A 17,497-nucleotide genomic window follows, 5' to 3' on the forward strand; every position below is an offset into this window, starting at 1 on the left:
AGAACTCGTCAGTTCTAATGAGGTGGATAAACCTAGAGACTGGCATACAGGGTGAAGTAAGACAGAAAGAGAAAAATATCGTATATAATGCATATATGTGGAATCTAGAAGAACGGTGCTATCTGCAGGGCAGAAATAGAGATGCGGATGTAGAGAACAGACTTGTAGACACAGCGGGAAGGAGAGGGTGGGACAGATTGAGAGAGTAGCGCTGAAAATGGCGAATCACAAAACCACAATGAGATAGCACGTCACGTCTGTTAGAATGGCTGTTATCAAAAAGATAGGAAGTATTGTCAAGGATGTGGAGAAAAGAGAGCCCTTGTGCACTGTTGGTGGGAATGTGCTGCCTCCAAAAATTAAAAACAGAACTACCATGTGATCCAGTAATTCTACTTCTGGGTATTTATCCAAAGAAAACAAAAGCACTAACCACCCCAAAAGATACACGCATTCCCACATTCACCGCAGGACGACTTATAGGAGCCAAGTTGGAAGCAACCTAAGCACCCATTGACAGGTCAGTGAGTAAGGAGATGTGGGTGTGTGTGCACACATATAATGGGATATTATGTAGCCATTAAAAAGAATGAACTCTTGCCATTTGGGACAACATGGATGGACCTTAAATGGTTTATGCTAAGTGAAATAGAAAAAGACAACTATTATATCATCTAACTTATATGTGGAATCTTACAGAGAACAAATTTGTGGTTGCTAGCTGAGTGGATGCAAGATGGTTAAAGGGAGTCAAAAGGTACAAACTCCCAGTTATAAAGAAGTCATGGGGTTGTAATGTACAGCATGGGAATAGTTAGCAACTTTCAAATATGCAGTACTGTATTACTAAGAGAGTAGATGTTCAAAGTTGTAATTATAGGAAAAATTCTGTAATTATATATGGTGACAGATGTTAAGTAGATTTATTATGGTAATCATCTTGCAATATATGAAAATTTTGAATCATTATGTTGTACATCTGAAACTAATATAATGCTATTTATCAAATTCCTCAGTAAAAATAAAAAGATAAAAACACTTTAAAAAATGATAAATAGCTGGGTAACTCTAAAAGTTTTTTTCCTTGGAATTTCTCTAAATACATAGGACTATTTTAAGCACAAGTTATAACACTGAATTGTAAAGGATGTAATATATGTAACCATAAGCTGTATGGCAACTATAGCATAAAGGATGGCAGAAAGTAAAACGGATCTACCTGAATCCAAGGTTTCTACATGTTACATTAAGTGTTACAGTATTAGCTCAGTAGACTGAGAAGTGAAGGATATATTTAGTAATCCCTAGAGCAATCAGTGTACCGTAAAAGCTAATAGGTATTAGTATAATGGAATTCTAAAGTTTATTAAATTATACAAAGGCAACAGGAGAAAACAATAATAGAAAACAACAGTCAAATGGTAGCTCCAACTCTAATCATCAGTACTTACTTTAGTGGACTAAACACTCCAATACAGATCATCAGGATGGATCTTGAAAAAATAATCCCAACTACATGCAGTCTACAAAAGACACTTAAAATATATATAAAGAACAGAGAGGTGTAAAGTGAAGGGATGGAAAGAGATATACCATGGAAACTGTAAATATAAAGATTTGAACAGCTATATTAATCTCAGAAAAATAGACATCAAGACAAAGAATAGTACCAGAGATAGTGAGAGACTTCATAGTGATAAAAAGTCCTGTAGGAAGACATAAGCATAAGTGTGTGTGTATCTAATAACAGAGCTTCAAAATAAATGAGACAAGTACAACATGGTTGGAGATTTTAATACCCCCTTTCAGCAATTGATAGAACAACCAGATTAAAATATCAGTAAAAACACATAATCCCAACAACACTGTCAACCACCTTACCTTACTTAATGTTTATAAAACCCGTATCACATGTCTACAGAATATTTATTAAGGACACTGATATGTTCACCAATATGCATCATGCTGGGTCACAGAAAAGATTCAGTAAATTTAACTGAAATCATACAGAATCTATTCTCCAGGCACAGTGGAATTAAATCAGAAATTAGTAACAATAAGGTACCTAGGTAAACACCAAATATTCAGAAACTGACATTTCTAAATAGTCTAAGGTTCAGATAAAGGAAATTAGTTATCAGAGGGACATTTATAATTAGGGAAAAGTCCTAAAGTTAACATCTTAGGTTTCAGTTTAAGAAACTAGAAAGAGACAAAGTAAACCCAAAGTAAGTAGGAAAGAAGTAACATAAGAGCAAAAAAAATGAGCAAACAGTAAAGAAACACTAGAAAAAATTGAAGGGCAAATGGTGGAGTAGAAGGACTTGAGCTCATCTCCTCATGAAAACACCGAAATCACAACTGCTGGACAACCTCATCAAAGAAGGATTGGCCCCTACCTAGAAAGATGCTCTACACCCAAAGACCAAGAACCACAAGACAGGAGGACGAGCACTTTCACGATGTAATCAAATCCCACACCTGCTCAGGTTCTCCCACAGGAGTGAGGTCTGAGCCCACGTTAGGCTCCGAGCCTGGGGGTCTGGCATCGGGGGGAGGAGCCCCCAGAGCATTTGGCTTGAGTGCAGGAGCTCCACAGGACTGGGGAAGACAGATTCCACTCTTGAGGGCACACACAAGGTTTCATGAGCAGTGGGGCCCAGGCCAGAGCAGTGACTCCATTAGAGCCTGAACCAGACCTACCTGCAGGTTTTGGAGGGTCTCCTGGAGGTGGGGGTCGGCTGTGGCCACTGCAGGGGCAGGAACACCAGTGGTGGAGGCCCTGTGGTAAATTCCTCAGCTGAGCTCTCCTAGAGGTCACCGCTTTGGCAGTGAGACCTGTCCCCTCCAACCCAGCAGGCTCCATTTCTGGGATGCCTCTGGCCTTCTTGGATTGGAAGAATCAGTATTGTCAAAATGACTCTACTGCCCAAGGCAATCAAATTCAGTTCAATCTCTCCCAAATCACCAATGGCATTTTTCACAGAACTAGAACAAATGTTTAAATTTGTATGAAAACACAAAAGACCCCAAATAGCCAAAACAATCCCAAGAAGGAAAACCAGAGCTGGAGGAATCAGTCTTCCTGACATCAGGCTATATTGCGAACCTATAGTCATCAAAACAGTGTGGTATTGGCACAAAAATAGAAATACAGATCAATGGAACAAGATAGAAAGCCCAGAAATAAACCCATACACCTGTGGTCCTTAATCTATGACAAAGGAGGTCAGAAGATACAATGGAGAAAAGACAGTCTCTTCAATAAGTGGTGCTGGGAAAACTCTCAGCTACATGTAAAAAATGAAATTAAAACATTCTCTAACACCATACACAAAAACAAAACTCAGTGGATTAAAGACGTAAATGTAAGACCAGATACTATAAAAGTCTTAAAGGAAGGCATAGGCAGAACACTCTTAACATAAACCATAGCAATATCTTTTTGGATCCACTTCTAGATTAATGAAAATAAATAAATGGGACCTAATTAAAAGCTTTTTGCACAGCAAAGGAAATCATAAACAAAATGAAAAGACAACCCACAGAATGGGAGAAAATATTTGCAAATGAAGTGATTGATAGGGATTCATCTCCAAAATATACAAATAGCTAATGTAGCACAATATCAAAAAACCCAAATAACCCAATAAAAAGATAGTGAAAGTGAAGTCGCTCAGTCGTGTCCGACTCTTTGCAATCCCATGGACTGTAGCCTAACAGGTTCCTCCGTCCGAGGTATTCTCCAGGCAAAAATACTGGAGTGGGTTGCCATTTCCTTCTCCAGGGGATCTTCCCGACCCAGGGATCGAACCCAGGTCTCCCACATTGCAGGCAGAAGCTTTAACCTCTGAGCCACCAGGGAGCCCTAATAAAAAGATGGGCAGATCTAAATAGACATTTCTTCAAAGACAACATACATGCTCATCATCACTAATTAGTAGAGAAATACAAATCAAAACTATAATGATTTACCACTCACAGTAGTCAGGAATGTTCATCAAAAAGTCTTCAAACAATACATTCTGGAGAGGGTTTGGAGAAAGGGAACCCTCCTACACTGTTAGTGGAATGTAAATTGGTACAGCCATTATGGAGGTATAGAGGTTCCTTAAAAAGCTAAAAGCAGCTACTATATAGTCCAGCAATCCCATTCCTAGGCATATATCCTAAGAAAACCATAAAGTATACATGCACCCCCGTGTTCATTGCAGCACTATTTATAATAGCCAGGACATGGATGTAATCTAAAATGTCTATCAACAGAGGAATGGAAAAGAAAATGGAATATTATTTAGCCATAAAAAATGAAACAATGCCATTTACATCAACATGGATGGACCTAGAGATTATCATACTAAGTGAAGTAAATCTGATAGACAAATATTCATATCACATCAGCTTTTATGTGACATCTAAAAAAATGATACAAAGGAACTTATTTACAAAACATAAACAAACAGACTCTCAGACTTCAAGGGAAAGGGATAAATTAGGAGTTTGGGATTAACAGATACACACTACTGTATATAAGAGAGATAATCAACAAGCTCCTACGGTATAACACAGGGACCACCACTCAATATTCTCTAATAACCTATATGGGAAAAGAAGCTAAAAATGAGTGGAGATATATATATAAAAAACTGATCCATTTTGCTATACACCTGAAACTAATACATTGAAAATGAACCATGCTCCAATATAAATTTTTTTAAAAAGATACATGTATAACTGAGTCACTCTGCTGTATACCTGAGACTGACACAACAGTGTAAATCAATTGTACTCCAGTATAAAATAAAAATTCAGGAGTATTTAAAAGAATAATAAACATTTTCAAAGCCAAAAGTTGGATTTTTTTGCAAAATTAACAAAATTGGTAAATACAAAACTAAAATAATCAAGAAGGATGCAAATCACCAATATCAGGAATGTCACAATAAATTTGACCACTTAGATGAAATGGATGAATACCTTAAAAACTGTCAATACAATTTACCCTAACTGACATGATTAAGTAATAATCCATAGTAAAGAAAGTCCATAGTAAAGACATTTTTTGTCAAAATGTTTTCATGATTTTTTTTTAATAAAACTCTAAATCATTTCATTGAGGAATTCTGTCAAACATTTAAGGAATAAATAATACTAGTCTTACAAATTAAACCAGAAAACAGAGGTGAGACATTTCCCAACTCATTTTCTGAAGCTGTTATTATCCTGGTATGTAAAGCTGACAAAGGCATCCCAGGAAAGAGTTACAGCTCATTACCCTCAGGAACACGTGCAGAGATTCTTAACTGAACAGCTGACCAGGGAAGGCGTGTCAGGAGAGCACCCACCCCAGGGCCCTGCTCTCTGAGCAGTCAGGCCGGTGGGCTGTGCACCCGAGGCTGTTATGCACCCTCCACCTGTTGCCACGCAAGCACCAGGGCAGAGATTCGCACGGAGCTGACCCTGCTGAGCCAGCACTGGCCTGACAGCAGAGGCTCCACCACAGCAGAAGCCCAGACTTGGCAGTATTCCCAACTCATCCTCTGCCCAGAGCCCCCGACCCTGCCTCCCACACCTCCTGGGGTGTGCTCCTGGCCCAACAGCTGGTGTAGATGCTCCCTGCCCTGCCTCCCAGGAAAGCCTGGCCTGAGCAGTCACAGCCAAGCTTGTGTGCCTCGGCCCCCCAGGCCTGGAACAGCAGCAGCCCCTCCTGCTGGCTCCTGCCCTGGCCCGGAGTCTGGCCCCGCCCACCTGCACAGGGAGCCCAGGCCTCTTCCTCGGCACTGTCCCCAGCACTGTCCGCAGCTCCTCGCACAAGCATGTCTCTGCAGCATGGTGCTACGTGCAGAACGGCCCTTCCTGGGAAAACCCCCAGAGGTTGCCTGTTGTCCTCCAGTGGAGATTTCATGTTGAGAGCTGTAGCGAATCACTGTCACTTCCAAGGAAAGTCACCTGCCTTCAGCTGTGGAGCCAGTTCTTTCAGTGTCTCGGGCCTTGGACCCACTGATGTGCAGGGCGAGGTGGCCGTAACTTCTCACCAGTCCCTGCCACCTTGCTGGTGATTGCCAGGCCTCGGAAAAGACAGAAGCAGAACGGAACCGGGGAGGCAGCTCCTGGCCAGCTGTCCAGAACAGCCCTGGGCTGGGGGGACAAGGAGGACTGGCCCAGTTTGCCCTGTGGGAACAGGTCCAGGTATAAGCGTTGGAGGGTCAGGCTTCCAGCCCCAAGTGTAGGTCTTCTTTTGCTCCCATGGAACACCTGAATTCTGGTCCCCATATTAGACACTTAACAGAGGTCCTTCACTTTCCCATAGCCCCACATGGCCCACAGAGCTCAGCCACAGAGCCAGGCTCTGGCTGATGGCTGAATGCACTGCATACCTCCCATCCTCAGCCCTTGCTCTCACTGACCACTGTCCAGAGAAGCCAGGATTGGTCAGCAGGTCCACTCGTCCCAGGATCTCCACCCTCCCTGCTGGGTGCCCCTAGAGAACCAATTCCTACACCCACACCAGGCTTCCTAAGTGTTAACTCCCAGCCTGTCTTCTGTGTTGAGCTGCCCCTTCCATCACTTTCTCACTAGCTGCCCACAGGGGCAGCCTGCCCAGACCAAGAGAACAAAGACCCAGGACCCCTGAGGACAGCTGTACCTCCAGGGCCAGGGGATGGCTCCAGTCCTCTTGCCCAGCTCACCCCAGCCGTACTTGGTCCTGCACTCAAGACCCCTCATCCTGCCCCTTGGGTAGCCATCTATTTAACTCTCATCCTTGGCTGCCTGGCTCCCCAGGGACCTCTCAGTGATTCCAATGGTGCCGTCAAACCCTCCAAGTTCATACCTCACTCCAGGAAGGACCCCCTGCTTCATCATCACCCTTCGGGCATCACTTCATCCTTTCTCCTGGATCCTTTGATGAAAGCAACATGAGGAAAACAAAAAAACAAGAAATTCCCTTATATCTTTTAAGATAAACTTGCGTCCTACTTCCCACTAGGATCTTCATTATATTTCCAGTTTTGTACACATATTATTGGAATACTGAAGATGTTCTGTAAGGGTCTATCAAAGTACATAAAATCTTCATCCTAGAGCTTTTTTGCCTCAAGGGTGTTTAGACCTTTTTTAAATGAAACAATCTGGCCTGAGGTAAGAAGCAGGCACTCGTCCCTTCTCTGTGAAGGGGGCTGTTTCTCACTCCGCACTGTGGCCCTGGGTCAGGCCCCTGACATACCCACAGGTGGGAGACGGCTGGGCAGACTGCTGTGCTCCTGCAGTGCAGGAACCCCACACAGCACCCGCAGGAGCTTCAGCAGGAGCCTTCAGGTGCTGAAGATGTGGGTTGGGTGGTCCTGTCGGGGACAACGTGACATGTCATGGAGGGTCCTGGTGCTTCGCTGGTGCTGTGACCGGCTTCTCCCACGAGCCCCCTGGGCTGCCCGGAAAGGCTCTGGTGGAGGGAATGCTCCTGGTGGATGTGGAGCCTGGTCCTGGGGTCTCCTAATTCTGGCGTTTTCTGCCTTACAGACAGACGAAGAGAAGCAACGGGACTTGCCTGTGGTGATGCCGGTTTTTGACAGAAATACCTGCAGCATCCCCAAATCCCAGATCTCTTTCATTGACTACTTCATCACAGACATGTTTGATGCCTGGGACGGTAAGAACGCACCGAGTGTATCTCCCTCAGTAACGGGGAGCCCACGTTAAGGACCGCATAGTGCCGTATGTTCAGCGGCTCAGAGTGTGCAGAGGCCGAGAAGCCAGGCGCTGTCAAGGAGGTCCCGGCGGACGGGGCGCTCTCTGCTTTCTCCTCAGCTGCCCCCGGCTCCGGGGCTACCTGTTGTCCCAGTCGCAAAGATGAGAGCATTGAACATGGGGCTGAAGGGGCTGCTGGTCAAAAGCCCGGGATTCAACGTTCTGAGGGAGCTCTTGCGCTGTCCCCTCGCCCAGCTTCTCCACCTCCTCCAGTAGCCGACCGGAAGGCAGGCTGGTCTCTGACGGGGGCACGGCCCTCCTTGTAGCCCTCAGCGCGGGCGGAGCCCCCTGGTAGGTAGAGGGCTTTAAGGCAAGGGCCCCTGCCAGGAGGCAGACCCACATCCAGTCCGGATCCCGTCAGCAGGAGACGAGCCCATGTCTCGGTGCTGAGAGGCGGGGGACGGAGGACTGAGGTGGCGGAAGGCGCTGGGTCCTCGGGCCAGACTGCAGGCTCTGCTCACTGCTTCTGGGCCCAGACCAGATGTGGCCACTCCTGGCCCAAGTTTTCTTCACTAGCTTGCTGCTAGTGCCACGAGCTGCAGGTCGAAGGGGATGGGCTCAAGGAAACGGGATGGGACGCCCCGGAGAGCCGGTCAGGGCCGGAATCAGGCAGCCCAGGCCCAAGGGTGCTGATTAATGGTGATAAAACGGGCGAGCCCCCTTCGCTCCGTCCGCCAGAGCCGTCAGCTGGTGGCAGAGGCGCGGCGGGCACTGGGTGCAGATGGGGTTTCAGCCTATCGTGGGCTGTTCCATGTCTGCCGAGCATGGAGTACTGTCCCCTCCTGTCTGTCCCTCTCCTTAGAAAGCCTCCATGTGCACCCCGGGAAGGTGCAGTCTTATCACACTCCCGTCTTTCTTGCAGCCTTTGTAGACCTGCCTGAGCTAATGCAGCATCTCGACAACAACTTTAAATACTGGAAAGGACTGGATGACATGAAGCTGCGGAGCCTGCGCCCGCCTCCCGAATAGTGCGGTACCCCTGTGGTCACCGGGGAAGGGTGGCCAGAGTTCCTTTCAGTATTAGCCAATCAGCCCCCCAATGCACAGAGCCTACGAGAGCACCCAGGGACGCGGTCACCTTCCCTAACCACCACCTGATGCTATTGCCGTAGAGTGAGGCTTCGTCCACTCACTGCGCCAGCCTGCTGCTGGGGCTCCGCAGAGAGTCTCAGAGAACACGGCTTGCATCAGCGTCCGTCTGTCCAAACCCAAGCTCGGGAGGCCCAGCCAAGGACGCTGACAGAGTTTCTGCTGATGACAGAGAATTTCTTGTTGCAGTTTCTCTCAATTATATTCAGCGCTTAAGAAGAGCTAATGGCAATCGGATCTTTTCCACATCATAGAAGGTGCAATCATTCACTTTGGAACACTACTGAAAGTGACTTCTCTTTTAAAATTAAATGGCAAATGAAAAAGACAAAGAAATTCTGAAGTTGATTATTAATATCAATTATTAAAATGTTTTATTTATTTTATTAGAAGTTCACTATTTTCTATGAATTTAAAAATACTTCAAAGCGAAAGCCAACTTTAGATGCCATGACCAAATTTACATGATTCATAGTCATTAAAAATACGTATCACTTGGTGTATAGACTTATTTTCATAATGCAAATTTAAAATAAATGATACATTTTTACTGCACTATAGAAATATCTGTGTATGTTACCTGTACCCCAATGTTCATCGCAGCGCTGTTTATAATAGCCAGGACATGGAAGCAACCTAGATGTCCATCAGCAGATGAATGGATAAGAAAGCTGTGGTACGTATACACAATGGAGTATTACTCAGCCATTAAAAAGAATACATTTGAATCAGTTCTAATGAGGTGGATGAAACTGGAGCCTATTATACAGAGTGAAGTAAGCCAGAAAGAAAAACACCAATACAATATACTAACACATATATATGGAATTTAGAAATATGGTAACAATAACCCTATATGTGAGACAGCAAAAGAGACACAGATGTATAGAACAGTCTTTTGGACTCTGTGGTAGAGGGCGAGGGTGGGATGATCTGAGAGAATAGCATTGAAACATGTATATTATCATATATGAAACAGATCGCCAGTCCAGGTTTGATGGATGAGACAGGGTGCTCAGGGCTGGTGCACTGGGATGACCCTGAGGGATGGGATGGGGGGGTTCAGAACGGGGAACACATGTAAACCCATGGCTGATTCATGTCAAAGTATGGCAAAAACCACTACAATATTGTAAAGTAATTAGCCTCCAACTAAAATAAATTTTAAAAAATAAGTAAATTTTTAAGTGGAAAAAAAAAATTTTGTGTATGTTAGGCTTTTCTGATTGATGTTAATTGGGAAAACTTTTGAAATCCAAGAAGGCACAATGGTTGTCTGAGGAGGCCTTACAAATAGTTGAGAAAAGAAGAGAAGCGAAAAGCAAAGGAGGAAGGAAAAGATATACCCATCTGAATGCAGAGTTCCAAAGAGTAGCAAGGAGAGATAAGAAAGGCTTCCTAAGTGAACAATGCAAAGAAATAAAGAAAAACAGTAAAATGGGAAAGACTAGAAATCTTTTCAAGAAAATTAGAGATAACAAGGGAACATTTCATGCAAAGATGGGCATAATAAAGGACAGACATGGAATGGACCTAACAGAAAAAGATTAAGATATCTAAACAGAAGATATGAAGAGGTGGCAAGTATATACAAAAGAACTATACAAGAAAGATCTTAATAACCCAGATAACCATGATGGTGTGATCACTCACCTAGAGCCAGACTTCCTGGAATGCAAAATCAAGTGGGCCTTAGGAAGCATCACTACAAACAAAGCTAGTAGAAGTGATGGAATTCCAGTTGAGCTATTTCAAATCCTAAAAGATGATGCTGTGAAAGTGCTACACTCAATAAGCCAGCAAATTTGGAAAGCTCAGCAGTGGCCACAGAACTGGAAAAGGTATATTATTATTGCAATCCCAAAGAAAGGCAATGCCAAAGAATGTTCAAACTACTGCACAATTGTACTCATTTCACATGGTAGCAAAGTAATGCTCAAAATTCTCCAAGCTAGGCTTCAACAGTACGTGAACCAAGAACTTCCAGATGTTCAAGCTGAATTTAGAAAAGGCAGAGGAACCAGAGATCAAAGTGCCAACATCCGTTGGATCACAGAAAAAGCAAGAGAATTCCAGAAAAACACCTGCTTTGTTGACTACACTAAAGCCTTTGACTGTGCAGATCACAACAAACTGTGGAAAATTCTTAAAGAGATGGGAATATCAGACCACCTTACCTGCCTCCTGAAAAACCTGTATGCAGGTCAAGAAGCAATAGGTAGAACCAGACATGGAACAACAGACTGTTTCAAAATTGGAAAAGGAATATGTTAAGGGCTGTATATTGTCACCCTACTTATTTAACTTATATGCAGAGTACGTCTTGTGAAATGCCAGCCTGGATGAAGCACAAGCTGGAATCAAGTCTGCTGGGAGAAATATGAATAACCTCAAATGTGCAGATGATTTGCCCCTTATGTCAGAAAGTGAAGAGGAACTAAAAAGCCTCTTGATGGAAGTGGAAGGGGAGAGTGAAAAAGCTGGCTTAAAACCTAACATTCAAAACACAAAGATCATGGCATCCAGTCCCATCACTTCATGGCAAAGTGATGGGGAAACATGGTAAAAATGACAGACTTTATTTTCTTGGGCTCCAGAATCACTGCAGATGGTGATGGCAGCCATGAAATTAGAAGACGCTTGCTCCTTGGAAGAAAAGCTATGACAAACGTATACACTGTATTAAAAAGCAGAGACGTTACTTTGCCAACAAAGGTCTGTATAGTCAAAGCCATGGTTTTTCAGTAGTCATGTATGGATGTGAGAATTGGACCAGAAAGAAAGCTGAGTGCTGAAGAACTGATGCTTTTGAACTGTGGTGTTGGAGAAGAGTCTTGAGAGTCCCTTGGACTGCAAGGACATCAAACCAGTCAACCCTAAAGGAAATCAATGCTGAATAGTCATTGGAAGGACTGACGCTAAAGCTGAAGCTCCCATACTTTGGCCACCTGATGCGAAGAGCAGACTCATTAGAAAAGACCCTGATGCTGGGAAAGATTGAAGGCAGGAGGAGAAGGGGACGACAAGAGGATGAGATGGTTGGATGGCATCACCGACCTGATGGACACGAGTTTGAGCAGTTCCAGGAGATAGTGAAGGACAGGGAAGCCTGGCATGTGGCAGTCCATAGGGTCGCGGAGAGTCAGACACAGCTGAGTGACTGAACAACCACTAGTGGCCCCAGAAGCGCTCGAAAGGGCTCTTCTGTGCAGCAGCCAGAGCTCCAACACTAGCTCTGCAGGGACTCCCCAAAGTGAAAGAAACTGGACTTCACACTTATTTTTCCTAAAAATCTTATACTTGAATTTCTAAAAGTCTGCCTTATTTTGTATACAGTGTTTCTATAGAATATTCCTGATAAAAAACAGAAAATGGAATATTTCGTGAATTGACATTTTATAACTAATCTGTTTTCATCTGTATTTGGAGTCTTTGATTCCAGAAATTTATAATGGTTCTGTATCTTCACATTTTGAACAAGTTGTAGTACCGTTTAAAAAAAAAAGACACAGTGACATGTCAAAGATCTTGCTGTTTCCTTTAAACTTGTATGCTTTTTTTCCAGATAAAAATGAAATTAAAGTATTTGTTTTAAAGAAAACATGTGTCACCTTTTCTTTGAAGTCTTATAGTTAAAATACTCTATCTTTTTCTCCGTATAAATAAAGAAGATACCTTTTTTTTTTTTTTGACAGAAGAAATAAACAGTTAAATGACTTTTGGGGGTCACTAAGGGCCAGAATATGTTGAAGAATTCTCAGAGATACCTTTAATTCACCACTAGGTGCCCATTCAGAGAGATCATGTGCCCTGGAGGGCTGGCAGAGGGGCTCCCAGGGATGTTCCTGATGCCCATTCACTCTGGAGGTCTGACAAGGCCAGCCCCTCAGGGTCTCTCTAAGGAAACAAACCCCCCCTTTTCCTGTGTGGAGACAGGTGACCCAAGTTGGTAACTGTTGACTGATGTGGGAAGAAAGACCTCTCCCCTCCAGGAAAGAAGAGAGTGATCCCACGAGGAACTCAACCATCATGAGGCAGAGATAGAATAATCAGCAAGAGACTTTAGGATGAAAGCACTTAACATGTTTGAAGCAATGAAAACCATAAGGTAAACCAAGGTAGTTTTGAAAAAAAAAATCTGAAAAAGAACCAGAGAGACATTCTAGGCATGAAGAACATAGTCATTAAAACAAATGGAAAACTTCTGCGTAGGTTTACCAGAAAACCAGACATAACTAAAGAGAGAAGTAGCCAATTGGAAGATTTAAGGAAATGACTCAATGTGTAGCACAGAGATTAAAAATGGAAAATGTGAAACCAATGTTAAAATATGGAGGGTAGAATGAGATGCTCTGAACTGTGTCTAAATTAGGTGATCTGGAGGGGGAGGAGAAGTGGGGAGAAGCACTGTCCAGAGAGCGCCTGGGAGTCCCTCCAGACCTGACAACCAACTCCTCATGTTACAGGGCACGTCAGATCTCAGACAGGACGACACAACACCGTGAAAATGCAGCGTGTTCGGCTTCAAGAGAAAAACCTGAAAGCCATGAGAAAAGACAGATCGCTTACAAAGGAATGAGCGTTAGACTGCCATCAGAATTCTTATTTGCAACAACAAGACGAATAGTATTTCAAAATACTAAAGGAAACTGTCAACCTAGAATTACATACCAAACTATGGTTCAAGAGCGAAGGTAAATAAAGATTATTCCAGATATGCACATATGTTAATCATGAACAGAACACTATGGAAAAAAAAACTGCTGAAAGATGTACTTCTTTAACGAGTTCAGAAAGAGGAGGTGGGGTATCTATAGAAAGCAATGGTAAGCACAGATTGGTAAACATCCAGACAAAATTAAGTAGGTATAGTTGGGGGGGCAGGGAATAACAGCAAGAAACAGGTCACATTCTGAGGTTTCAGGGTATTTGAATTTGAGGGGAGATATTCAACCTGCTCGGCTTCCCAGGAGGCTCAGTGGTAAAGAATCTGCCTGCCAAGCAGGAGATGCGGGTTCATTCCCTGAGTTGGGAAGATCTCCTGGAGGAGGAAATAGCAACCCACTCCAGTATTCTTGCCCGGGAAGTCCCATGGACAAAGCCTGGTGGGCGTTAGTTCATGGGGTTGCAAAAGAGCTGGACACAACTGGGTGACTAAACCACAATTCGTTACAGACGGTGACACCCGCCCTGCACTCTCTCTTGTTCTTATCTGCTTGCTCTGATGAGGCAAGCTGCCATGCTGTGAGCTGCCCTGTGGAGAGGCCTACATGGTAAAGAAGCCAGCCTTCAGCCCACGGCCACCATGGAGTCATGCCGCCAGCAATCACGCGAGTGTGCTGGAAGCAGATTCTGCCACAGCTGGGTCTTCCGATGAGACCACAGCTGCAGCCGACACCTGAGACCCTGGGCCAGAGGACCCACCTCAGCCACCCCCAGGTTAATACCCACAGAAACGGGGAGATGGTAAACACTGTTCCTTGCCAGTAAATTTTAGGATAGTTACACAATAACAACTAATACACAGACAATACACAGCAGTTAAAAAGAATGAGGTAGAGCTGCAGATGTCAACAGGGAAAGGCTTAAGAATACTGAAAGAAAAGGCTAAGTTGCAGTATGATACCATTTGCGTCAATGTTTTGAATACCCGAAACAATACTCTATTGCTCATGGAAAAAGTAATAGTAGGAGCATTAAAACGTTCAGGAAGTTTACCAATGCTGTGAACTGGCTTGTGTGATACCAAGCTCCTGGTGTAGACACAAACTAGAAAAGCAAGTGCTTTTCCCTCCATACTCCCTTAGGTTCCCCTGTAAGATGCAAGGGCTTTCCAGTAAAGAACCCACTTGCCAACGCAGGAGATGTAAGAGATGAGTGTTGGATCCCTGGGTTGGGAAGAGCCCCTGGAGGAGGGGATGGCAACCCACTCCAGCATTCTTGCCTCGAGAATCCCACAGACAGAGGAGCCTGGTGGGCAGCTGTCCATAGGGTTGCAAAGAGTTGGACACGAGTGAAGCGACGTAGCACATACATGGGCAGAGATGCAAGTGTACAAGGCTCTATGTAGAAATGTTTCACAGGGACTTCCCTAGCGGTCCAGGGGTTAGGACTCTGCTTCCACTGCAAGGGGTGCAGGTTTGATCCCTGATCAGGGAACTAATGCCGTGCTGTGCAACCAAAATTAAAAGAATCACGTCATAAACGGAGAACACGTGAAGAGCTGTTGACTTTGCATTCTCCCCACTGGCAGCGCTGACTGCAGTGGAAGCAGGGGGCTCTGGGGCACAGCAGCTGACTCAGCCCAAGCCCTGATCTATATTTTAGGGAGACTTTCCAGGAAACTCATTCAAGAGTTCTGATAAATCCTTTCCATTGCAGCTAGCCTGAGGGGGTTCTTCAGTCTCAAAATCAAGGCCCCCGACCATGACCAGGAGGGCACACTGCAACTTCACAAAGGCAGTGATCTCAGGGGCAGGGGAGGCACTGTCACTGGAGAGACGTTCAAAGGAAAGAATCTAAAGCAGACACGGCAAAACATTACCATTAGTTCTGGTGATGGGTATGTGCTGCATGCTAAGTTGCTTCAGTTGTGTCCGACTCTTGTGACCCACGGACTGTAGCCCACCAGGCTCCTCTGTCCATGGGATTCTTCAGGCAAGAATACTGGAGGGGGTTGCCATGCCCTCCTCCAGATCTTCCCAACCCAGGGATCTCTTACATCTCCTGCATTGGCAGGAGGGTTCTCTACCACTAGCACCACTTGGGAAGCCCTGGTGATGGGTATATCTGTCTTTTAAACATGTATCACTATACTCTTCTAAATGTTGAAATAGTTCATCATCTTTTTTTTTTTTTTAATGTGGTCACCATGCCTGGTGATTAGATGGCTAGGAGAATATGTTAAGTAGAGAAAGTCTATGTGGTATATATACAACACAGGGAAGCCATATGAAAAAACAGTACTGAACTCAACTATAAAAATATTCTAGATACCAACCACAATAAATCAAAAGAAACGAAATGTTTCTAATTCATTTTACAAAAAGTGTACGTCCCAAAATACCGATTTTTGTGAACTCAATAACTAACCAGTAGGAAAAAATAGGAAAATGATATGAACAGAAAGTTCAAAGAAAAAAGCATAAAAAGATTCCAGTTTATGCTAAGTCTCACTGATAGTGATTGAAATGCAAAGTAGAACCAATTGGAGATATTTCTCACTTTTAAGATTAGTAAACAAAAGAGACAGTGTTGGTGGAGTGTGGACACAGGCACTCTTACATGTTGGCGGCGAGTGTAAACTGTATAACCTCTGTGGAGGGCAGCACTGAGGGGGTGCCCGGTCACAACTATAGGTGCGTCATGGCCGAGCTCCACTTCCAGAAACACCTTCCTAAAGCCATGCTCAGTCATGTCCAACTCTGTGACCCCACGGACGGTAGCCCGCCAGGCTCCTCTGTCCATGGGATTCTTTCTCCAGGCAAGAACACTGGAGTGGGTATTCATTCCCTTCTCCAGGGGATCTTTCTGACCCAGGATTCGAACCCAGATCTCCCACACTGCAGGCAGATTCTTGACCATCTGAGCCACCAGGGAAACCCCAAAGATATGCTCAATATGTGGGAAAAGATACATACACAGAATTGTTTACGACAGCCCTGCTCGTACTAGTAAAAGATTGAAAACACCTTAAATGTCTATGATTTAAGAAGGGTGAGTAAATAAATGATGGTTTGTCCCTGCAATAGAATCCTATGCTTTTTTTAGGTATAAAAAGGAATGAGAAGGTTCCTCATGTGCTAATACGGAGAGATTGCCAAGATATAACACAGAATAATACACATACATGCTAGCACTTGTTTAAATACTACATAAACAAAATCTCTGGTTATGCACACACGGAACAAGTGACATGGATTGCCTGTGGGGACCAGGGGTCACTCTGTGTCCCTATGTGAATTTTGAACGGTGCTCCTGAGGAATGTAAAAGATCTGAATACATGAAAAGGCAAACCCTACTTTCAGGATGAGTTAATTTTGTAAAATGTCAATTTCTCCCTAACTTACTCTATGAATTCAAAGTCATTTTAATGGAGTTGTCATTCTCATGTTAATCTATCATATGAAGGAAAATCAGGAACATTCTCAAAACGATGCGTGAAGATAAAGGACTAGCCTAAGACATGAAAACAAAAAGCTGCCATGATTAAAACACTGAGACACTGACCCCTATTTACATGAATACATAAAACTGAATAGAGCCAGGAATATATCAGAACAGACACAGGAGTTTAGTAGAATAGTACAGGTGCTGCTTCACACCACTGGAGGGAAGATGTATTTATTCCATAAATGTTGTGAGGAGGACTACGTAGCTATCTGAGAAAGTGATTCTTAGTGTGCCAGTGCTTTAGAACTGAAAATGAGATGGTTGGATGGCATCACCGACTCAACGGACATGAGTTTGAGCAAGTTCCAGGAGATGTGAAGAAAGCCTGGCATGCTGCAGTCCATGAAGTCGCAAAGAGTCAGAAAGACTTTCCAACCAAACCACAACTGGTGGTTGAGAGGCTAAGACTCCATGCGCCCAATGCAGGGGCCCACGTTTAACCCCTGGTCTGGGAACTAGATCCCACATGCCACAACTAAAAGTCCGCAG

General features: G+C 44.0%; 1 protein-coding gene and 1 long non-coding RNA gene across 18 annotated transcripts in view; one reads left to right on the top strand and one right to left on the bottom strand.

Moving 5' to 3' along the window:
- PDE8A (phosphodiesterase 8A) overlaps positions 1-9,390 on the top strand; it is a 144,063-nt gene extending 134,673 nt beyond the window's left edge. For all 4 annotated transcript variants that reach the window (XM_055555572.1, XM_055555569.1, XM_055555571.1 and 1 more), the window contains exons 21-22: positions 7,519-7,648; positions 8,609-9,390. In XM_055555572.1, the coding sequence (XP_055411547.1) occupies positions 7,519-7,648; positions 8,609-8,715 (237 nt within the window). In that variant the 3' untranslated portion in view covers positions 8,716-9,390. The remainder of the gene's footprint in view (positions 1-7,518; positions 7,649-8,608) is intronic.
- The window catches only part of LOC129633699 (uncharacterized), a 45,088-nt gene that overhangs the window by 4,907 nt on the left and 22,684 nt on the right, over positions 1-17,497 (bottom strand). For 2 of the 14 annotated variants that reach the window (XR_008705227.1, XR_008705229.1), the window contains exon 2: positions 2,704-2,782. The exons of 8 other annotated variants lie outside the window; for them this stretch is intronic. This is a non-coding gene — a long non-coding RNA (uncharacterized LOC129633699). Of the gene's footprint in view, positions 1-2,703; positions 2,783-5,748; positions 5,885-17,497 lie in introns of those variants that run through there. 4 more of the 14 variants (XR_008705234.1, XR_008705236.1, XR_008705232.1 and 1 more) reach the window with 4 other exon arrangements.

This window comes from Bubalus kerabau, chromosome 19, assembly GCF_029407905.1.
Source record: "Bubalus kerabau isolate K-KA32 ecotype Philippines breed swamp buffalo chromosome 19, PCC_UOA_SB_1v2, whole genome shotgun sequence".
Classification (NCBI taxonomy): domain Eukaryota; kingdom Metazoa; phylum Chordata; class Mammalia; order Artiodactyla; family Bovidae; genus Bubalus; species Bubalus kerabau.